This window comes from Manis pentadactyla, chromosome 4 (assembly GCF_030020395.1).
Source record: "Manis pentadactyla isolate mManPen7 chromosome 4, mManPen7.hap1, whole genome shotgun sequence".
NCBI classification, from domain to species: Eukaryota; Metazoa; Chordata; class Mammalia; order Pholidota; family Manidae; genus Manis; species Manis pentadactyla.
This window is the reverse complement of record NC_080022.1, coordinates 177,176,659-177,201,614: the sequence shown is the minus strand read 5'-3', so window position 1 is coordinate 177,201,614 and position 24,956 is coordinate 177,176,659. Positions and strand designations below refer to the sequence as shown.

General features: G+C 38.1%; 1 protein-coding gene across 5 annotated transcripts in view; it reads right to left on the bottom strand.

Annotated features, from left to right (window-relative positions):
- Positions 1-24,956, bottom strand: part of HELZ (helicase with zinc finger) — a 169,885-nt gene that overhangs the window by 126,612 nt on the left and 18,317 nt on the right. For all 5 annotated transcript variants that reach the window (XM_057501628.1, XM_036899734.2, XM_036899735.2 and 2 more), the window contains 2 exons: positions 17,802-18,029; positions 15,425-15,461 (listed from right to left, as the gene is read on the bottom strand). In XM_057501628.1, coding sequence (XP_057357611.1) covers positions 15,425-15,461; positions 17,802-18,011 — 247 coding nt within the window. In that variant the 5' untranslated portion in view covers positions 18,012-18,029. The remainder of the gene's footprint in view (positions 1-15,424; positions 15,462-17,801; positions 18,030-24,956) is intronic.

Below are 24,956 nucleotides of genomic sequence, written 5' to 3'. Positions count from 1 at the left end.
CAAAATACGACCTTGTGTATTATTAAATTTGCCTTAGCTATAAATACTTGAACTTGCCAAAAGAGATGACATTAAAAATACAATCCAATCTAGAGCAACTGGTAAAGAGTTAGAATTCCTTGCAGATAAATTCTCTTCCCACAAACTATCTTCGAGATTCTCCTGTGAACACACAACTGTTCCCAAACTGAATTGTTCCTCCCTATCCACTGGGATTTGCAAAGGAGGACACATTAGCTGTGTTGCTGCATTTGTTTCTACCCCTTCTCATTCTTAAGTTGTTTGTAATATTTTCTAACACTTGAAACATGTCATACTTGAAACGTTTTAGACCAGAAACAGAGTGATATTAGAATATTAAATGAACTGTTTCAACAAAATTTGTCTGTTAGAGCTCGACAGTCTCTGGCTATCAAATAGAGAGGATCAACAATTAAAATGCAATTCCCCTTTCTGTAAAGATTACCTGTAATTAGGTCATCTAAAACAAGCTTTAAAATATTGTTGAGTAGATGTTGAGTATTATAATGTATTTTTTCAGTAACATGACCATACAAGGTTGGGTTTTTTTTGGTATCATTAATCTACAATTACATTAGGAATAATATGTTTACTAGGCTCCCCCCTTCACCAAGTCCCCCCCACATACCCCAATACAGTCACTGTCCATTAGCATAGTAAGATGCTACAGAATCACTACTTGTCTTCTCTGTATTGTACAGCCCTCCCTGTGCCCCCCTCTACATTATGGCTGCTAATAGAAATGCCCCCTTTCCCCACTATTTCTCCCTTCCCACCCACCCTCTCCAGTCCCTTTCTCTTTGGTAACTGTTAGGCCATTCTTGGATTCTGTGAGTCTGCTGCTGTTTTGTTCCTTCCATTTTTTTCTTTGTTCTTATACTCCACAGATGAATGAAATCATTTGATACTTGTCTTTCTCCACCTGGCTTATTTCACTGAGTATAATGCCCTCTAGCTTCATCCATGTTGTTGCAAATGGTAGGATCTGTTTTCTTCTTATGGCTGAATAATATTCCATTGTGTATAATATGTACCACATCTTCTTTATCCATTCATCTACTGATGGACACTTAGCTTGCTTCCATTTCTTGGCTATCGTAAATAGTGCTACAATAAGCATAGGAGTGCATATGTCTTTTTCAATTAGGCTCCTGCATTCTTAGGGTAAATTCCTATGAGTGGAATTCCGGGGTCAAATGGTATTTCTTCTTTTAGTTTTTTGAGGAACCTCCATACTGCTTTCCACAGTGGTTAAACTAATTTACATTCCCACCAGCAGTGTAGGATGGGTCCCCTTTCTCCACATCCTCGCCAACTTTTGTTGTTGTTTGTCTTGTGGATGGTGATAATCCTTACTGGGGTGAGGTGATATCTCATTGTGGTTTTAATTTGCATTTCTCTGATAACTAGCGATGTGGAGCATCTTTTCATGTGTCTGTTGGCCATTTAAATTTCTTCTTTGGAGAAGTGTCTGTTCAGATCTCTTCCCATTTTTTACTTGGATTATTTGCTTTTTGTTTGTTGAGGTGCATGAGCTCTTCAGTGGATGTGTCATTTATGAATATATCTCCCATACTGTAGGATGCCTTTTTGCTCTATTGGTGGTGTCCTTTGCTGTACAGAAGCTTTTCAGCTTGATATAGTCTGACTTGTTCATTTTTGCTTTTGTTTCCCTTGCCCAGGGAGATATGTTCATGAAGAAGTTGCTCATGTTTATGTCTAAGAGATTTTTGCATGTGGTTTTTTCTAAGAGTTTTATGGTTTCATGAATTACATTCAGGTCTTTGACCCATTTTGAATTTACTTTTGGGTATGGGGTTAGACAATGATCCAGTTTCATTCTCTTGCATGTACCTGTCCAGTTTTCCAACACCAGCTGTTGAAGAGGCTGTCATTTCCCCCACTGTATGTCCATGGCTCCTTTATCATATATTAATTGACCATATATGTTTGGGTTAATATCTGGACTCTCTATTCTGTTCACTGGTCTGTGGCTCTGTTCTTGTGCCAGTACCAAACTGTCTTCATTATTGTAGCGTTGTAGTAGAGCTTGAAGTTGGGAAGCGAGATCCCCCCCCACTTTATTCTTCCTTCTCAGGATTGCTTTGGCTATTTGGGGTCTTTCGTGGTTCCATATTAATTTTAAAACCATTTGTTCCACTTCGTTGAAGAATGCTGTTGGTATTTTGATAGGGATTGCATTGAATCTGTAGATTGCTTTAGGAAGGATAGCCATTTTGACAATATTAATTCTTCCTAGCCAAAAGCATGGGATGAGTTTCCATTTGTTGGTGTCCTCTTTACTTTCTCTTAAGTGTGTCTTGTAGTTTTCAGGGTACAGGTCTTTCACTTCCTTGGTTAGGTTTATTCCTAGGTATTTTATTCTTTTTGACGCTATTGTGAATGGAATTTTTTCCTGATTTCTCTTTCCGCTAGTTCATCATTAGTGTATAGGAAAGCCACAGATTTCTGTGTATTAATTTTGTATCCTGCAACTTTGCTGAATTCCAATATTAGTTCTAGTAGTTTTGGAGTGGAGTCTTTAGGGATTTTTATGTACAATATCTTGTCATCTGCAAATAGTGACAGTTTGACTTCTTCTTTACCAATCGGGACGCCTTGTATTTCCCTGTGCTGTGTGATTGCCGTAGCTAAGACCTCCAGTACTATGTTGAATAACAGTGGGGAGAGTGGGCATCCTTGTCTTGTTCCCGATCTTAGAGGAAAAGCTTTCAGCTTCTTGCTGTTTAGTATGATGTTGGCTGTGGGTTTATCATATATGGCCTTTATTATGTTGAGGTACTTGCCCTCTATACTTATTTTGTTGAGAGTTTTATCATGAGTGGATGTTGAATTTTGTTGAATGCTTTTTCAGCATCTCTGGAGATGATCACGTGGTTTTTGTTCTTTTCGTTGATGTGGTGGATGGTGTTGATGGATTTTCGAATGTTGTACCATCCTTGCATCCCTGAGATGAATACTACTTGATCATTGTATATGATCCTCTTGATGTATTTTTGAATTTGGTTTGCTAATATTTTGTTGAGTATTTTTGCATCTATGTGCATCAAGGATACTGGTTTGTAATTTTCTTTTTATGGTGGGATCTTTGCCTGGTTTTGGTATTGGAGTGATGCTTCCTGGCTTCATAAAATGAGTTTGGAAGTATTCCCTCCTCTTCTGTTTTTTTGAAAACTTAAGGAGAATGGGTATTATGTCTTCTCTATGTCTGATATGTCTGATAAAAATCAGCAGTGAATCCATCTAGCCCGGGAGTGTTGTTCTTGGGTAGTTTTTTGATTACTGATTCAATTTCATTGCTGGTAATTGGTCTGTTTAGATTTTCTGTTTCTTCCTTGGCCAGTCTTGGAAGGTTGTATTTTTCTAGGAAGTTGTCCGTTTCTTCTACATTTTCCAGCTTCTTAGCATATAGATTCTCATAGTATTCTCTAATAATTCTTTGTATTTCTGTGGGGTCTGTCATAATTTTTCCTTTCTCATTTCTGATTCTGCTGATGTGTGTAGATTCTCGTTTTCTCTTAGTAAGTCTGGCTAGGGGCTTATCTATTTTGTTTATTTTCTCAAAGAACCAGCTCTTGGTTTCATTGATTATTTTCTATTATTTTATTCTTCTCAATTTTATTTATTTCTTCTCTAGTCTTTATTATGTCCCTCCTTCTGCTAACTTTGGGCCTCATTTGTTCTTCTTTTTCCAGTTCCAATAATTGTGACTTTAGGCTATTCATTTGGGATTGTTCTTCCTTCTTTAAATAAGCATGGATTGCTATATACTTTCCTCTTAGAATTGCCTTTGCTGTGTCCCACAGAAGTTGGGGCTTTGCACTGTTGTTGTCATTTGTCTCCATATATTGCTTGATCTCTATTTTAATTTGGTCACTGATCCATTGATTATTTAGGAGCATGTTGTTAAGCCTCTATGTGTTTGTGAGCCTGTTTGTTTTCTTTGTACAAGTTATTTCCAGTTTTATACCTTTGTGATCTGAGAAGTTCGTTGGTAGAATTTCAATCTTTTTGAATTTACTGAGGCTCTTTTTGTGGCCTAGTATGTGGTCTAATCTGGAAAATGTTCCATGTGCACTTGAGAAGAATGTATATACTGCTACTTTTGGGTGTAGAGTTCTGTAGATGTCTATTAGGTCCATCTGTTCTAGTGTGTTCTTCAGTGCCTCTGTGTCCTTACTTATTTTCTGTCTGGTGGATCTGTCCTTTGGAGTGAGTGGTGTGTTCAAGTCTCCTAGAATGAATGCATTGCATTCTATTTCCTCCTTTAACTCTGTTAGTATTTGTTTCACATATGTCATGCTCCTATATTGGGTGCATATAGATTTATAATGGTTATATCCTCTTGTTGGACTGAGCCCTTTATCATTATGTAATGTCCTTCTTTATCTCGTTACTTTCTTTATTTTGAAGTCTATTTTGTCTGATACAAGTACTGCAACACCTGCTTTTTTCTCCCTGTTGTTTGCATGAAATATCTTTTTCCATCCCTTGACTTTTAGTCTGTGTATGTCTTTGGGTTTGAGGTGAGTCTCTTGTAAGCAGCATATAGATGGGTCTTGCTTTTTTATCCATTCTATTACTCTGTGTCTTTTGATTGGTGCATTCAGACCATTTACATTTAGGGTGATTACTGAAAGATATGTATTTATTGCCATTGCAGGCTTTAGATTCGTGGTTACCAAGGGTTCAGGGGTAGCTTCTTTACTATCTAACCATCTAACTTAACTTGCTTATTAAGCTATTATAAACACAGTGTGATGATTCTTTATTTCTCTCCTTTCTTATGCCTCCTCCTCCATTCTTTATATGTTAGGTGTTTTATTCTGTACTCTTTTGTGTTTCCTTTGACTGCTTTTGTGAATAGTTGATTTTATTTTTTGACTTTAGTTAGTATTTGGTTGGTCTGCTTTCTTTGGTGTGATTTTATTTTCTCTGGTGACATCCATTTAGCCTTAGGAGTGCTTCCATCTAGAGCAGTCCCTTTAAAATATCCTGTACAGGTGGGTTGTGGGAGGCAAATTTCCTCAACTTTTGCTTGTCTGGGAATTGTTTAATCCCTCCTTCATATTTAAATGATAATCGTGCTGGATAGAGTACTGTTGGTTCAAGGCCCTTCAGTTTCTTTTTTTTTCTACCCAGAAAGATTATAATTTAAATTTGAAGGAGTGATTCAAACGATTTACAGACAATCAAAAGTTGAGGGAATTTAACACCCACAAACTCTCTACATTGTATCTTTTTTTTTTATTAAGGTATGATTGATATACACTCTTATGAAAGTTTCACATGAAAAGACAATGTGGTTACAACATTTACCCATATTATCAAGTCCCACCCATACCCCAATGGAGTCACTGTCCATCAGTGCAGCAAGTTAAGGCCCTTCTGTTTCACTGCATTAAATATATCATGCCATCTCTTCTGGCCTGTAAGGTTTCTGTTGAGAAGTCTGATGGTAGCCTGATGGGTTTTCCTTTGTAGGTGACCTTTTTTCTCTCTCTGGCTGCCTTTAATACTCTGTCCTTGTCTTTGATCTTTGCCATTTTAATTATTATATGTCTTAGTGTTCTCCTTCGTGGGTCCCTTGTGTTGGGAGATCTGTGGGTTTCCATGGTCTGAGAGCCTATTTCCTCCCCCAGTTTGGGGAAGTTTTCAGCAATTATTTCTTCAAAGACTTTCTATCCCGTTTTCTCTCTCTTCTTCTTCTGGTACCACTATAATGTGAATATTGTTCCATTTGGATTGGTCACACAGTTCTCTTAATATTCTTTCATTCCTGGAGATCCTTTTATCTCTCTCTGCCTCAGCTTATCTGTATTCCTGTTCTCTGATTTCTGTTCCATTAACAGTCTCTTGCACCTCATCCAGTCTGCTCTTAAGTCCTTCCAGAGATTGTTTCATTTCTGTAATCTCCCTCCTGACTTCATCCCTTAGTTCTTGCATATTTCTCTGCAGGTCCATCAGCATGGTTATGACCTTTATTTTGAATTCTTTTTCAGGAAGATTGGTTATATCTATCTCCCCAGGCCCTCTCTCGGGGGTTGTCTGGATGATTCTGGACTGGACCAAATTCTTCTGCCTTTTCATGGTGATAGAGGTAGTTAGTCGTAGGCAGGTGGCGTGTGGAGAACAAAGTCTCTTCTTGCTTGGTGGTCGCCTTGCCCTTCTCCACTGCCTGTATCAGTTACCCACACACCGGGAGCACCCTCTACGTTAATCCCCTGAGCTGCTGTGGGCTGGACAGCCCTCAGGGTAGCCCAGAGCCCTGCAGGGAGTGGCAGGCGCTACAGGTGTGCTCTCCTGTGAGAACAACACCCCTTCATGCCTTGCCCTGGCCTCCTGTCTGTGCTGGGTGCTGCACGCCGGCGGCAGCCTCTGGGTCTGGCCCAGGTAGCTATATGCTGGGAGGTGACTCTGGGCGGTTGCTGTGGGTGCGGCAGCTCTCCAGCTGCTCCACCGCTGTGGCGGGGACAAATAGGCTGCTTATCGCTGTGAGGGGCTTCAGAGCTGCGTTGCCACCCAGAGGTTTAGGGCACCTGAAGTTCCTTAGGATTCCCAGTCTGCTGAGCAGAGTGTGCTGGGACAATTCCGTCCAGCTGTTCAGCCCTGTCCCTTTAAGACTTTCAAAAAGCACTCGCTTTTCTTTTGTCCCAAGGGAGCCGGCTGTGGGGACCTGCTCGCAGATTTTACTTTTCTGTTTCTCTAATATCCAGTACACCATGCAATATGTGTCTGTGCTCCCAGTGCAGATTACTAGGGCTGATTATTTAGCAGTCCTGTGCTTCCACTCCCTCCCTGGTCTGATTCTTTTCCTCCCGCCAGTGAGCTGGGATGGGGGGAGTGCTTGAGTCCCGCCGGGTTGCGGCTTTGTATCTCACCCCCTTTGTGAGATGCTGAGTTCTTGCAGATGTAGGTGTCGCCTGGCTGTTGTACTGTATCTTCAGGTCTCTCTGTTAGGCATAGTTGTATTTATTGTATTTTCAAAAATATATATGGTTTTGGGAGGAGATTTCCGCTGCCCTACTCACGCCACCATCTTGGCTCCTCCTGTTTCTCCATATAAGGTTATTTTTTATTAAGTCCTTATTATTTCTAAAATATTACTGAATAGCTTGGTCTAATCAAAGTATTTTTCCAAAATCGTCACATGAAAACTTTTAATTACCATAAAAATTAAATTCTTCAGCCATTAATAAAGTGAAATGATTCACTGATTAAATACACTCAGACTCTAGGAACCAACACTTTGAAACAATCAAAACTAAAATTTCCTTTATAATTTATAAACAAATTCCCTTGCTAAATATCAGCCATTTAATTTTGGCACTGAACTCATTTGCCAAACATATACATTGGGGAACGGGGCATATAAACAGACTCCAAACAGTGGAAGGCCTAAAGTTATTAACCAGAGGTTAAAATGTCCATTTGCTACAACCATCAAAAAGTGTAATATAAACCAAAGGAAGAGCACTGCGGCAAATCTCTCACTGGCAAAATTTGCCAAATTGAGTTTTTTATCACCACTCTTCTCCTCAACCCTTTTCCCTTGCCCTCTCTTCTTCCATGTGTAAAAACTGTAATAAATAACTGTATATTTATTACAACTTACTATTTTTCATTGTTATTCATTTTATAATGTACATTTTACGCATATTATTTTATTATGACATATTTATTATCATAAATGTATAAATAACTGCAATAACAATTGTAATAAATAAATGTTTTGGACATGTAGACTGCAGCTTTTGTGGTATTTTATGTCCTTCCTACCAGGTCTCTTGCAGATAAAATGTTTCCTTTATAAAATGCTTTTGGAACATGAAAGGCTGTAGGAGTATTCAATATGAGGTATCACCTAGACCTCTTCTGAATATTTCATCTCCAGCTTTAAATATTTTAATAAACACTTTCTTTTTTAATCCCAACTACCTTGCTCCTTTCAATATTCACTCTTTAATCTGATCACAAAAATCCTTGTGATCTCTCGTACAACCTCCTTGGGTGTGCACTGAGCTCTAAGGTAAGATCTTATTGCATGTTTTTGGAAGTACTATTTCCTTTAACTGCAGTTCATTGTGAAGACTCTTGGACTCCTTCCATCTGGATGTTTTCATACTACAAAAACACAGGTCATTTCTCCTGGTTTATTTTCAGTGCTTCAGTTTAAATTTTAGTGCTAATTCATTTACTGTCCCTCAACTTCCTCATTACTATACAAATACAAAATAAACACAGTAAAAAAAAAAGCTGACAACACAACTGAGCATAAAAACAAACCTGAAATCTGGTTCCCCAGAATATCATAAAATATTTTTATTTCATCTGCATACTTGAATGAACTTTTTACTTAAGACTCTGTAAAATATCTGCAAGAGTGGACTGTCCTACACTGTGTGCATGAGAGAGAGGGCTGGTGGGAGTCTGCTGGTTGCAGTGCCTTCAACTCCTCTTTACAAAAAGAGCACTAATTTCCCAGATACATTTGCTATATAGTTACAGCAGTTAACCTCCATTAACTCTTCAATAACTGGATTGAGAAGCATTTTCTATTTTTAAAAACCAACGTAACTGTACCTTTTAATTTTAAAATTCTTCCACGGCCATAATTTCAATTTCAGAAGTCAACCTCTTGCCATCTCTCTTATCTCTGTTGTAAGCACTAAGAGGAAATCCTGATTGTGGAAAAAGCAAGATTTGGGGTTTTTTAATCCTCTGCTAAGGCACTCCCTTACTTCATTGCTTCCATGGCTAATTTGCCTACTTTCTTTTTCTTTTAATAACTTGCTTACTGAGAAAAAAACTGACATTTTGCTCTTTTGTTTTCCTTGCTCTATGGGAGAGAACTGTGCTTTCAGGTGTTGACAGTAATCTTAATTTCAATTTCCCCTTTGGTATAGTATTTACTGAGTTTTTTTTATAAGACAAGATACCATTCATTTTAAATTCTCTTTTTATGTATAATTTCAGTTAATATAAAATTAATGCTAACAAATATTTATTTCATGAGTGAAAAACAACATGAAATACATTTTAAAATGTCACTCATGACTATAGCTGAAACCATGTACAAATCAGAAAATGCCTAGAACAGATAGTCATACAACCATGAGACTCTTGCAATTGATTAAACAAAAGTTTAAAGACTATTGCTTATTTAAACGTCTATTCATACAAAATTTTACATATTTAGAGGATAACAGTGTTCGAACTTAACTCATATATTTAAATAAACCCCTACACTTCCCTGATTTATATTCTGTGCCAAAATTAGTATTCTATAATTCAACTTTTTATTCCCATCAACTTAAATATAAAATATTTATTTAAAACAGTTAACAGGCATATGGGGAAAGGAAGATTAAAAGTCAAGATCCCAGTCCATAAAGCCTCAAGTTCCTTGTGGAGAAAAAACTATAGTATAGCTGTACCATGGAATACTACATGGCCATAAAAAGGAATGGATAATTGATACATACAACAACTTGGATAAATCTCAAGGGCATTATGGTGAGGGGTAAAAGCTATTTTAAAAGGCACTTACCATATGATTCTATTAATTAACATTTTCAAAATGACAAAATTATAGAGATAGAGAACAGATTAGTGGTTGCCAGGGATTAGAGATGGTGAGGAGGGAGGGTGGTGAGTGTGACTATAAAGAGTAGCACAGGGGGATCTCATGGTGATGAAACAGTTCTTTGTGTTTGTTACACGAATCTACATATGATCAAATGACACAGAATTATACACACTCATTGTACTAATGTCAATTTTTGGTTTGACACTGTACTGTATATAGTTAAGTAAGATGTAACCAATGGGGGAGAGGTACATGGGTCTTCTCTCTACTATCTTTGCAACTTCCTGTCAATCTATAATTATTTCAAAATAAAGTTTTAAAAAATTATTGGTGAAATAAAGCTTATATATACAAAATTTTAAAAAGTAATTACTGTAACTGGATCTAAAGAACACTGAGTTAAGAAATATTATTGGAATGCCTCCCTATTTAAAAAGCCTGGTGAACAACAATGGATGGGCTAGGAGCTTGAGGCCCAAATTTCTGTCCCCGCTCCACTAATGGTTACCTAAGTGACCCGACACCTCAGTTTTTTTCATTCCTAGGATATGAAATACCCTACTGCCTTTTTTCTAAGTTTACTATGCCAAACAGAGTAATGTCTGCAAAACCTGAAAGAACACACAGGTAGTAGTTTAGGATAAAGAGAAGGAGCATGGCTCTTCAGATCAGCAAGACCTAACTCCAAAACCACAGTTCCACTCTGTACTGCCTCTATGTACTTAAATAAGTTGCTTAATCTCACAAAGCCCATTTCCTCATCTGTAAAATTGGAATGATGTTATAATGTGATTAAATAAAATGACACTGTGTCAGAGTTGGACCTAGAGATAATTCTGAATAAATATTTTTAACCCTGTGAAACATTTTTACTCCTGATACCATAAAATTTATTTACTCAAACTCTTTTGAAAAGGAAGGTCAGTAAAGCACTGCACTTTCCCAAAGTGTAGAAGGTCCAATCAATCATATATCAATTTGCCTTTTTTAACAGTCAGCTTCTATTCAACAGGAGTTGCTGGTTCCTGAATCATTTACTTCACAGGGCACATATCATGATAGTAAATGCCAATTGATGCCCCAAACTCCTTTGTTTATAATGATTTTTTAAAATGACGCTCTCAGCTAGGGTTTGAAAATCTTGCAGCCTTATGAAAAATATTCATTGATATTAACGATGACTGAGTTTGAACTACATATTACACATAGCACAATACTCTTTTAGCTAATAAGATTTTCTTTTGATTTTATTTTCTCCATTTACCCCATTCCATTCTGTCAGTGTAAAACACGTTAGTTTCCTACATAATGAGTATTTCAAGAGCAGAAAAATAATTATTATTTCATGAAAGTTTTCCTGTAATGCCAAATATGAGTTATGTTCATATCATAAGAACAAACTTGACCACCTTATATTACGTATTCATTGGTCACCAGTTTGGCAACCTGTGCTATCCAGAACACATCACCAAACTCTGAGCTAAAATCCATGAACTTAAAGTGTACGTAGTTCATTTTCCAAATGCCCTTGAATCCTCACTCAAAGTCTTTCTACCCTTCTTGAACTAGAATTTCACCATGAAAATTGTATGACTCTGATTAGCTCCTGGTTTCAACAAATCAGCAATAAAAACATTTCAGGGACAACCAGGTAAATCCAACTATGGACTGGGTTTTAGACAATATTAGGGAATTACTGTTAGTTTTATTAGGTTTATAAAATATTGTAGTTATACAGTAATGGCCTTATTTTTAGAGATGCACACTGAAGTATTTAGGTATTTAGGGGTAAATACCATGATGTCTGTAACTATCTTTAAATATTTCAGAAAAAAATAAATGAACATGGTTAAATACTACAATCTAAATTTTGAGAATATGAATGTTTACTGTACTATTTCCTCTACTTTTCTGTATGTTTTAATTTTTTCATTAAAAAGTTTTTAAATTTTTTTTTTAACCCCATGACAAAGATTTCCAAACCCTGCCTGAGACAGTGCAATCAGAAGGTCAGCAGCAGCAGGTGGAGAAGAGGAAGAAGGCAGATGCCATGAGGCATGCTGAGAGCTGTGAGGAATGCAGCAGCCTGACAGTAAGGGCCTAGGCACCAAGGCAATACAGTACATACAAGGCAAACCTAAGGTCTGGGTGATCAAGATAGGAGCTATTCCACAGCTATCTGGCATTACTAAGCAGCATAACAATTAACAGAGATACATACTCGCTGTACTAACAGAGATACTAACTGGCTGCCTAGCCATGGTATTTTTATCTTACAGAAAAACTTTTATCTTGCATAAAAATCACACATAATAGCAGACCTCTACAACTGGCAACATATACACATACACTTGGCCAATATCCCCAAATGTCTATTTCAAATGAACTTTTATACACTGCTTTAGCATTTAAATAAGCATTTTCCATATTCTTACTTATCACATAAATGGTAACAAGGAATGCATAAAGATAATCAACAAACTCCTTCCTTACTGGAAGCAATTTTTCACTTTTACACACAGCACTGTAATGAACATCATTCCACATACAATTTTTCCCTTCTTTTGGATTATTTGCTTGGGATAGTACTCCAGAAATAAGATTAGTGGGTCAAAGGGTATTAACATATCAGCAAGGGTAAAAGGAAGCATTCGGCTTCATACTCCACCAACACAAGAGTAAATGCATTTCATTACAACTTAATCTTAGGTATTGGTTAAACTTCTTCCAACACTACAAAAGTACAGTTAGTATATAAAAACTGTACATAATTAGTGTATACAATTAATGACTTTGGACATATGTATACATTCATGTTACTTTCATCATAACCCAGGCAGTAAACATATCCATCACCTCCTAAAGTTTCCCCATTAAACATTTATTTTGGTAATTCAGTAGCTGTAAGTAGTAACTAACTTTAAATTCTAAGTAAACCAATTAACAGAAAAATGCAACATTTTTCCATATGCACCTTCAACAGCACTTACTCTTCTGTGACTTTTCTTAAATCATTTAACCTTCTGGGAGCTTGTATGTCTCCAAGAGAAGACTGTATCAACCTCATTAGTATTCAAGGAAGTGAAAATAAAGAGGGGCTATTTGTCATATACGAGATTGGTAAAATATCAAGACCAATAGGTTCCAGTATTAGTGAGATTACAGGAAACAGGGGTTCTCATATTACTGCTGATAGGTGTATCTGAAACTAATCTGACAGGGTATATAAGTATATAATTTTAATACCAGATATCCAACTTTTAAAACTCCTTAATCCAGACATCCAGTTTTTAAGATTATCCTACAAAAATAAAGGCAACAATAAGAAAGAATGTATGTTTATTACAGGATGGATTATAATAACAAACTAGAAAACTAGAAACACCTGAATGCTCATCACTATAGGAATTTTTAAATAAATTATGACACATCTATACTACAGAATATGAAACAGGAATTGCAACTGTTAACTTAAAGATATCTACGATCTTTTGGTATGTAAGACAGCAATTTGCTTTGTGATGATTTTATAAATCTTTTACCATTTTTAAAGGAAAAACCCTTTCTATGTATTACAAGCATTTGTGTTTAATCACTGTAGAGAAAGATGCAGAAGAAACAGCACACCAATAACAATAATTTCTTCAAAAAGGGTAAAAGGAAAGATGATTCCCTTCCTCATATTCTTTTATATAATTTTACTTATTTGGCTTTTTGGTAATTTTTAAATGTCCATAGACAGCAAGAATTTTATTAAAGGAAGATTATACTAGAAATCTCTCAAATTTCTGTTAACTCCCAATTCTATGAAGTGAGGTCCATACGGAGGTTGCCAAATCTTTAATGAATGGTTATGTCCAATATGCCACAGGAATATATAAGATAGGTTTTTTTTTGCTTTTTGTAAGATAGTTATTTAAGTCTTACAACAAATATAGTTAATACTTTAAAAAGTTTTGACACAAATGAGTAACTAGGAAAAAAATAACTTCTGTTACACACCTCAGCCCTCCTTCTCCATTCTGGATAAATGAAACATTATGTTATTCATATCACTGAGCTGTGCAAGAAATCCGAGTGCATATGAGAATGAACACTGAACCCTTCTGCCACTCACTCCTAGATTCATTCTAGTGAACTGGCAGCTATCATGAAGAAAAGAATTCGTATCCTATGAGTACCCAAAGAGCAAAAATATTTTCAGTCAATTTTCTGCCCAAACGGAAACAGGAAAAAGCATTAAAGAGCTAATCAGTATCTTCTCTCTAAGGGAAATCTTCTACTGAAAGGGAAAAACCTTTTGGGAGGAATAGGTCCAGCCTTTCAATTTATCCAAGCATAACATTTTAATCAATGTATGTTACAGTTCTTAAAATTTGGCTCTTATTGACTGAAAATATTCACACAAACCTTACAACAAACTAGCAATGCACCATCAGCAGAAAAGGCATCCTACGGTATGGGACAATATATTCTTAAATGACATATCCAACAAGGGGTTAACATCCAAAATATATAAAGAACTCACATGCCTCAACACCCGAAAAGCAAATAAACCTATTAAGAAATGGGTGGAGGATATGAACAGACACTTCTTCAAAGAAGAAATTCAGATGGCCAACAGGCACATGAAAAGATGCTCCACATCACTAATTATCAGGGAAATGCAAATTTAAACCACAATGAGTTATCACCTCACACCAGTTAGGATGGCCAACATAGAAAAGACTAAGAGCAACAAATGCTGGCGAGGACGCAGAGAAAGGGGAACCCTCCTACACTGCTGGTGGGAATGTAAACTAGTTCAACCATTGTGGAAAGCAATATGGAGGTTCCTCAAAAAACTAAAAATAGAAATACCATTTGACCCAGAAATTCCACTCCTAGGAATTTACCCAAAGAAAACAACTTCTCAGATTCAAAAAGACATATGCATCCCTATGTTTATTACAGCACTATTTACAATAGCCAAGATATGGAAGCAACCTAAGTGTCCATCAGTAGATGAATGGATAAAGAGGTGGTACATATACACAATGTGATACTATTCAGCCATAAGAAGAAAACAAATCCTACCATTTGCAACAACATGGATGGAGCTAGAGGGTATTATGCTCAGTGAAATAAGTCAGGCAGACAGTACCAAATAATTTCCCTCATTTGTGGAGTATAACAACGAAGCAAAACTGAAGGAGCAAAATAGCAGCAGACTCACAGACTCCAAGAAGGGACCAGTGGTTACCAAAGGGGAGGGGTGGGGGAGGGGAGGGGAGGGTGGGTGGGGAGGGAGGAATAAGTGGTTGAGGGGTATCATGATTGGTGCACATGGTGTGTGTGGGGTCACAGGGAAGACAGTGTAGCTCAGAGAAAAGAAGTAGTGACTCTGTGGCATCTTACTACACTGATGGACAGTGACTGCAACGGGGTATGGGAGGGACTCAATAATAAGGGTGAAAGTAATAACCACATTGTTTTTCTTGTGAAACCTTCATAAGAGTGTATATCAATGATACCTTAATAAAAAAAAAAACAAGAAAAGATACTAGCAATGTTCCCAAAGGAGTAACAGACAGCCAACACTTGTGAGCAGGAACAATGCTCACGTGTACACCCATTGTAACAGGAATGTCATCATCCAAACTCCTTACTAGCCACCATGGGCTGATGGGGGTTTTTTAACACTAAAATCACTTTTGAAATTAGCATATGAAAAAAAAAATCAACCCTTAAACATTGCTCATGTAAATAATTCAAAATCTTCAAAGCAGAAAAGAGCCCCATTTTTAAACATACCATGCCTACAGTCTTCATCAGCTTGCCCATAGTTTTTCTGCAAAATAAAAGATACAAGATAAAATTAAGTAGTTCAAGAGCTGCTTAAAACAAAGATTTTATCACAAAGAAGCTCAGCATTGTTTTAAAGTTTAATCATTAATGTTGCAAATTTCATATTTCCAGAGTAAAGCTAATTCATGGGCCTCCAATACACAGTATCCCACAAACAAACATCACAATATACTTCCCTGGTCCATTTACTCACATTCCTACTTCTCACCTTCTCTAATCTCCCATCACCAGAATCTTCTCCCCCATCCTCATCCTCAGCTAATGACTTTACTGAGAAAACTAAGCCATGAGAATTTCCAGACTGTCACCACCATGTTTACCTGCTTCCTAGCACATGCTCTGCCTTCCACCTGTTACCAGATGAACCATCCGTGTTTCTTTCTAAAATCCATCCTACCACTCGTGCAGATCTGCTCTATGGCTTACTTCAGGACACTCCAACAAGCCTCCTATATTTCTCCTACATCATTAACTTTTTGCTTTCTATTGGTTCAGTCCTATAAATAATTATGCTGTTATTTCTCCCATCTAAAAAAATACTTCTCTTGACCTCACCTCTCTGACCAGCTACCATTTCATCTGTTTGTGTCTCTTTGGGGCAAAACTCCTCAAGATTTGTCTATACTCATATATTTAAATTCCTTCCCCCTAATTCTCTCTTACACAGTCTTTAAATCAGACATTTCACCCACCACTCCGTGGAAGCTGCTCTTGTGGAGATCACTAGTAGCCGCCATTGTATCCAGTTAGATACACAGCCTGTATTTACAGGTACCCATTTAGACACAGTTGTTTCTCACTCAGTTCCCAATTCTCACTACTCTATTCACAGCACTGACTCTGCTGAACATTCCTGCATCTGGATACACTTCCCTCACTTGGCTAACAGGACACCTCACTCCCCTTGTTTTCCTCTCATGGGTTACTCTTCAGGCTGCTTTGCTGGTTCCTCTTTTTCCCCCTACCTCTCAACAGTGCCCCGAGACTAAGCCCTTGGTCCTCTCCTCTTCTCTGTCTACACCCATTCCCTTAGCGATTTGACCCAGGCTCAGGGCTATATACATCATCTACAAGCCACAGACTCTTAAATTGGTATCTTTAGCTCAGACCTCTCTCCCAAACCCCATAACTGCAAGTCTGACAGCTTATTCAACATCTCCAGCTGGATATCAAAATGATATCTCAAACTCAGTACATCCAAAATGAACTCTTCCACCACAAAACCTGCTCTTCATCTACAGCCTTCTCAGCTCAGGTGACAGAAACTACATTCTTCCAACTGCTCACACACAAAAGTCTAAGTAAGCAACCTGTGACTGCTTTGTGTCTCTCACTCCCTGCATTCGATACATTAGGAAATCTTACTGGTTCTACATTCAAATTTTAACCCAAACCACACCAATTCACTATTTCCACTGCTAACATTTTAGTCTGAGCCACTGTCTTCTCTGGCCTATATTATTCTAATAGCCTCCAAACTAGTCTCCCTGCATCTCTTCTTTCCCATTTATACTCTATTCTCGAAACAAAAGCCAAAGAATTCCTGTACCTAAGACCACGCCACTCCTCTGCTCAAAACCCCACAACAGCTCCCCACCTCAAATAAAAACCAGTCCTTCCGGTGACCTGGAGGCCCCACAGGATCTAGCCCTGTTATCATCTCCCCCTCATGCCCGTTACTCCAGCACATTGGCCTCCTAGATGTCCTGCCTCAGGGTCTTTGCACTGCCTGTTCCCTCAGTCTATAATGTACTTCCCCAAGATTTTGACATTCCTTACCTCCTTATTGATACCTTGTTGATATTCCTTACATACCTTACTGATAAGACCTACCTTGACCACCCAATTTCAATCACAACCCCATTCCTACCCCTAGTAATCCCAACTTCCCTTGCCCTGTTCTACTTTTTTAATGCAGACTGTTACCTTCTAATAATCTATCTAAAGTGTTTACATATGTAGAATGTCTATCGTTTATTGTCCAACCCTCTACTAGACAAAGTACCATGAAGGGATATTTCTCTTTTTTTCACCAATGTATACCAAGTACCCAAAACAGCGTCTAGCACGTAGTATGCACTCAATAAATATTTGTTGAATGAGTGAACAGTCCAAAATGCTAGATACAACAGTATAATTTTCAAGGTTTAAAAACACAGTTGCTTGCCATCAAAGATATTCAGCCATCACTAGCCACTTTACTCATCTCCTCAGTCCAGAATTAGGTGACCCACAGAGGGAATGACCGGCAATTGTCCCCACTCAATGAAAAAAGCCATTTTAATGGTTCAGCATTGGCTTATCAACAGTGTTATTTACGCACCAGTTGCAAAAATGAAGCAATTCTGTAAAGAAGGCTCTCAATTTTGATGCTCTCTATTTCCAGTGGACATGGCCCTGTGAAGTCGGCCATGGAGTACTGGCCAAGAGAAAGGAGGGCCTCTGTGCAGTGCTTGAGGGCCATTTCATAGTCCTGCCTCTTAAGAGATTCACATGCTTGTTCACATGACTTCTCAGCTCTTCTGTCTTCCATGACTCAGGGACAAAACTCCTAAAGACAGGGGGAAATAACAAGTAAGAGAAGGTTTTAAAAACTTATTAATTATAAATTCTAGCCCCATTCCTATCTCAGCTGGCTTAATTATCTATCTGAATAGTTCATCTCAACCAGCCTTTTGATCAAGGTCACAGCTGAGCAGCAGCTATTGATGCTGCAAAATCTATACTTCTCTTTTATATTTTATGAAGTCTTTACTAAAATCCAAGCAAAATGTCAGTCATATGCCAGGATCATGCCAACAATACATTAAATTTATCAATGAGGCAAATTTATAAATGAAACATGATTTTGAATATTGTAAAGTGCAACAAACCATGAAGGCTTTTTTTTTTAACCAGAAGGTGCAGAAATGTTTCATATCCAAACCTCCCAATTTCCAGTCTTATAATTCTGTGATAGTGACTACAGAGAATCAAAATCTGTACCATGTAGGATTTTCGCCACCAATATAAATAACTGGCTAAAATGCAAGTCTGAACTCTCTTAATTCAATTCAGCAAACATTTCCTGAGGCCAGGCCCTGTGCCGGCAGCACTGAATTTAAAGATGGAGCATGTCATCACTGCTTTCAAGAAACTCAGATTCTAACAAGAGCGGCAAAGCACAAAGGAACAATTACAAGGAAGACTTATTCCATCCGCCAACAGGCTTAAGCTGACCTCAAAAGGTGAAGAGAAGTTCACCACACAGAGATAACAGAGCATATGTGAGCCTGTCAGAGAGAAGAGTTAAAGCAAAATCACCAAGAGGAGAAAATACACAACTTAAACCCTAGATGGGTCAGAGGAGGAGAAGCTATGAATGACCCCAAGTGCTACTACTAGTGAGGGCTTTATTTCATAGGCAATGGGGCATGATAGAAAGTTTTTAAATAAAGAACGAACCTATCATATATAAGTCCTGTGAAGAAATGGTGAGAAGCAGGCAATGCCATTAGTAAGAGGCCCCTAAAATAATCCAAGTAAGAGATACTGAGAACTCAAGCGTGGCATCTCCCTAGCTTATTAGATCACTCATACAGCAAAAGCAGGGAAGACCTAAAACCCTATGACCTGACAACCTGAGGACCATGCTTGCTGCCCTCCTGTCACCAGCTCCGTCAAGCACAGAGATTGCTTCTCTTGCCAGCTCCCACCTTATTCACTCTCCTGATCTTTCCTACCTCTCACCTGACCACTGGCCCTTCCACCTCTCTCCAGCCTACACATACTTTACCTGCCTGGCCTCTCCAGCTCTGAGGACAGAGGCCTGGGTCCGCCCTCCCAGAGCTGGTCTGTGGCCGTCTGCTGCTGATACACTCCAGCAACTGAGGAGAGTGAGTTGTGAGAGGACAGCCAAAAGACAACAGCAGGGAGTGAGGCACGACGACGGACTTCGGAAGAGGCCTAGGCCCCTCCAACTTCTGAGATTCTTGGTATATCAAAAAATGTAGATACAGCAAAGGAATGGGAGGAGGAAGAGTCCTAAAAGGACCTCGGCATTTGTCAGCATTTGTTAAATATGGGTGGTATATACATGGGGCATAATAAAATATCCTCTACTTGTCTGAGTTTGAAATTCCTGATTTGAAAAATACAAAAACGTGGTTTTAAAATTACAGAATACTTCAAATGTTGACATTGAACAAATTAACACTTCTTTTGTCTGTGCATGTGTATACATGTACCATGGTTTATTTATTTATTCATTCATTTATTTTGCTGTCATTAATATACAATCACATGAGCAACATTGTGGTTACTAGATTCCCCCATTATCAAGTCCCCCCCACATACCCCATTACAGTCACTGTCCATCAGTGTAGTAAGATGCTATAGAGTCACTAGTCTTCTCTGTGCTCTACTGCCTTCCCCATCCTCTCCCCCCATGTTATGTGTGCTAATCGTAATGCCCCTTTTTCCCCTTATCCCTCCCTTCCCACCCACCCTCCTCGTTCCCTTTCCCTTTGGTAACTGCTAGTCCATTCTTGGGTTCTGTAAGTCTGCAGCTGTTTTGTTTCTCCAGTTTTTTCTTTGTTCTTATACTCCACAGATAAGTGAAATCATTTGATACTTGTCTTTCTCTACCTGGCTTATTTCACTGAGCATAATACCCTCTAGCTCCATCCATGTTGTTGCAAATGGTAGGATTTGTTTTCTTCTTATGGCTGAATAATATTCCACTGTGTATATGTACCACATCTTCTTTATCCATTCATCTAACGATGGACACTTAGGTTGCTCCCATTTCTTGGCTATTGTAAACAGTGCTGCGATAAACATAGGGGTGCATATGTCTTTTTGAAACTGGGATCCTACATTTTTAGGGTAAATTCCTAGGAGTGGAATTCCTGGGTCAAACGGTATTTCTATTTTTAGTTTTTTGAGGAACATTCATACTACTTTCCACAACGGTTAAACTAGTTTACATTCCCACCAGCAGTACAGGAGGGTTCCCCTTTCTCCGCATCATCACCAGCATTTGTTGGTCCTAGTCTTTTCTATGTTGGCCATCCTAACTGGTGTGAAGTGATATCTCATTGTGGTTTAAATTTGCATTTCCCTGATAATTAGCGATGTGGAGCATCTTTTCATGTGTCTGTTGGCCATCTGAATTTCTTCTTTGGAGAATTGTTCATAGCTTCTGCCCATTTTTTAATAAGGTTGTTTGCTTTTTGGGTGTTGAGGCATCTGAGCTCTTTATATATTTTGGATGTTAACCCCTTGTTGGATACGTCATTTACAAATATATTCTCCCATACTGTAGGATGCCTTTTTGTTGTGCTGACGGTGTCCTTTGCAGTACAGAAGCTTTTTAGCATGATGTAGTCCCATTTACTCATTTTTTATTGTTTCCCTTGCCCGAGGAGTTGCGTTCAGGAAAAAGTCGCTCATGTTTATATTCAGGATATTTTTGCCTATGTTGTCTTCTAAGAGTTTTATGGTTTTATGACTTACATTCAGGTCTTTGATCCATTTTGAGTGTACTTTTGTGTATGGGGTTAGACAATAATCCATTTCATTCTCTTGCATGTAGCTGTCCAGTTTTGCCAACAACAGCTATTGAATAGGCTGTCATTTCCCCACTATATATCTGTATTTCCTTTATTGTATATTAATTGGCCATATATGCTTGGATTTATACCTGAGCTCTCAAGTCTGTTCCATTGGTCTATGGGTCTGTTCTTGTGCCAGTATCAAATTGTCTTGACTACTGTGGCTTTGTAATAGAGCTTCAAGTCAGGGAGCATAATCCCCACCACCACCCTGCTTTATTCTTCCTTCTCAGGATTGCTTTGGCTATTCAGGGTCTTTTGTGGTTCCATATGAATTTTAGAATTATTTATTCCAGTTCGTTGAAGAATGCTCAAAATCCCTATTTTGATAGGGATTGCTTTGAATTTGTAGATTGCTTTAGGCAGGATAGCCATTTTGACAATACTAATTCTTCCTATCCATGAGTATGGGATGTGTTTCCACTTATTGTTATCTTCTTAATTTCTCTCATGAGTGTCTTGTAGTTTTCAGAGTATAGGTCTTTCACTTCCTTGATTAGGTTTGTTCCTAGGTGTTTTATTCTTTTTGATGCAATTGTGAATGGAATTGTTTTCCTGATTTCTCTTTCCTCTAGTTCATCGTTAGTGTATAGGAATACAACAGATTTCTGAGTATTAATTTTGTATCCTGCATCTTTGCTGAATTCAGATATTAGATCTAGTAGTTTTAGATGGATTCTTTCGGGTTTTTTATGTACAATATCATGTCATCTCCAAACAGGGACAGTTAACTTCTTCCTTGCCAATCTGGATGTCTTTTATTTCTTTGTGTTGTCCAATTGCTGAAGCTAGGACCTCCAGAACTATGTTGAATAATAAAAGGCTTCCTTGTCTTGTTCCTGATCTTAAAGGAAAAGCTTTCAACAAATTAACACTTCTAACATAAAAAATGTAATCTAATTGTGTTATTCACAAGATAATCCAACAGAGTACTGTATCTTCAGTCTCTACACGTCCCCCCTTTCAACTTCCTCTGCTTTCCTTCAATGGGCTGAAATATCTAGTTTGTTTAATAAAACATACATACATTAATTTGGGTGAAATCAAATATCAAACAAAAATCAAAATTAAAGATGTCTATACTACTAGAGTGACTTTGCCCTCTAGACCTAAGAATGGCATTACAACATACTCACTTATAATATACACTAGAGTTGATGCTACTGATATTTAAGCTGAATAATTCTAGCTGTGGGGACTGCCCTATGCATTGTAAGACATATCCTGGCATCCCTGGCCTCTATCTGCTAGATGCCAGGAGCCTATCTCCCAACTTAGGAACAACTAAAAACATCTCTAGACAGTAGCAAATGTTTCTTGGCGGTGGTGAGGGGTGGGGGGCTATAATCATTTCTGACTGAGGATACTGAAAATATTATGAAAATTAGTAAGAAAATAAGAAAAACCAATACTACACAAACAAAAGTATTTTTATGAATGCCACACAGAGCTCAACATCAGGGGACATGCATTCTAAACTCACCATCCCTGTCATTCTCCAGCCCTGTTTCTCACCAGTCCAGTCACTCCCCAGCTGCATGGCCTGGGACAAGTGACTTAATCTCAAGTATCTCAACTTGCTCACCTCTAAAATGGCAAGAAGACAACTGTCTACCTCCTATGATTACTGTTAAGAATATAAAATCATATTTCAAAGCACTTAAAAGAATGCCTGGCACACAGTAAATGCTCCATAAGTGTTAGCTATTGTAATTTTCCTAAAACTCCAAATTTTCAATCTATATAAAGTGGAAATCACCTTATTGATTTCATCAATCAATACCATATTTATAAAAAATAAAATATCACTCTATGCAACTACTTCACCTACTTGACAGAGGAATTATTTTCTTCTGTTTTCTCCATTTCAATAAACTGATAATGATAATGCAACAAATAGCCACTGGAGAAATAAATGTCATTTACATGTTACTGATAAAAATGAGCTAACCCGTAAAAGTGGCTAGAAGGACAGATCACAAAGACTACTGTCCACATTAGTCAGGAAATATATTAACCAGGGAGATCTCAGAAACATTAAAATATAAATAGAGATTCAGGGCAGAACTATGAATTTTAGGAGCTTTGGGGGGAAATGACTTAGAGAGTTAATGTCTCTAATATAAGAAGCTCAAATGCCTACCTCAGAAGTGGATATAAAGGCTTCTACCACAATTACCTTTGTTAATCAGGTACTGACCATTAGTTTCTAACTAACTTCCTCATATCCTCAGGGGTGGAGAGAAGTTCATCTCCATATCAATGGGTAATTACCTGGGCAACCAAGGATGTGTCTGAACCTGAGAGTTTAAAGGGAGGGGCTGGGTTGCTTGCTTGCTTGCTTCTCAGGAGCAGAGGAGAGAGATGGCCCTGGACTACAGTTTGTAAGGAATAAATGGGTTTTAAACCTTTTTTCTCCCTTTGACTGATCTCAGTTTTTAGAGGTATTTTGCCCCAGGATTTCAATTCCCAGGACTTACAGCAGGTCTCAGTTCAACTGTTTCCTCTAGTTTTTCAGAAAACAGCATGGTCTCACTACATGTATCCCTTCTGAAGAAATTAAAGTGCTTTCTCAAATATAAAATAAAAACTGCCAAGGTTAGACAATGTCTCAGGCCATGCTAAAATGGACTGCAGAAAATACATAGTGAAAGATCCAGAACTACTTCTCAGATGTGAGGTGACCTCCCAGACAGGCCTCCCAGTGTAGCTGATACGCTTGTCTAGGATACAGAGATACATCCCTATCTATAGCATACAATCCTGGCTGCCCGGCCAAAACAGCCTGATCCAAAGGCAGACATGGAGCAAGCTGGGTCTGTAAGAGCCTCTCCCATGGGGACAGAAAGCCCAGGAAAGGAGCTGAGACACAGGAATTCCACCAGGGTATGAAGAAGCACCACATCCACCCATTTTGTGACCCACCCCTATCTATACCCTGATCCTTTCTCTTCCTGTTAAAAATAATCATACTTTCACCAAAAGAACATAAAACATTGTAACTTTCTACAAATTCCTAGCCCCGTGAGGAACACAGACTTGAAGGATGTAACTTAACAGTCAAGAAAGCTAAAATCGGAAACCAAGATTCTAATTCAAATCTATTACCTTCTGTGACCTACTGCTGACCTATAAAAAGAGACTACTATCACATTAGTTGTTTTGCCAAGCAGTATCCATTCCTTTACCTGGTAAGAAAAGCCCACATTTTCCTTTCAGAATTCACCTCTCCCCAACTCTCACTCTACTGTGGCCCCTGACTAGATGACTCCACCAAGAATCCAAGGGTGGCATGTGACTACAACTAGCCAATCCAAATGTTGCAACCCCAAACACTGGGATTGGCTCAGGGTAAGACATGTGACTCCATAAGAGCCAATGAGGCATCACGAGACTTGTTGAGGCTTCTGGGAAAAAGGCACTTTTCTCTTTCTTGCCAAGTCTAAAATCTGAGAAGCTACGGGGTTTGAATATGTTGTGGCCATTTTTCTAACATGGTACCCACAACTGAAGTTCATACAGTTAAAGGCAGAGTTGATACAAGGGGAGAAATAAGAGTCTTGATGACATCAATTGAGCCCTGACTCCAGCTAGCTGTGCCTGAACTTTGCAGTTAGGTGGGCCAAGAAATTTCTTTCTAGCTTGAGCCAGTGTAGGTTGATTGCTGATTAGTACCTACAGTATGTGAAAAACCAAATAAGCTGATAATTTTCTTGAAGGCACTGTATATACATGTGATTATTAATAGCACTACTCATAGTGATTGCACAGTAATAACAGTAAGTATAAAGAAAGAAGTGGGCATCAGAGAAAAATAGCTTGGTGTGCTTTTGGTTACTCTACCTCTTGAAAATATAATTCCAAAATACTGTTTAAGCAACTTT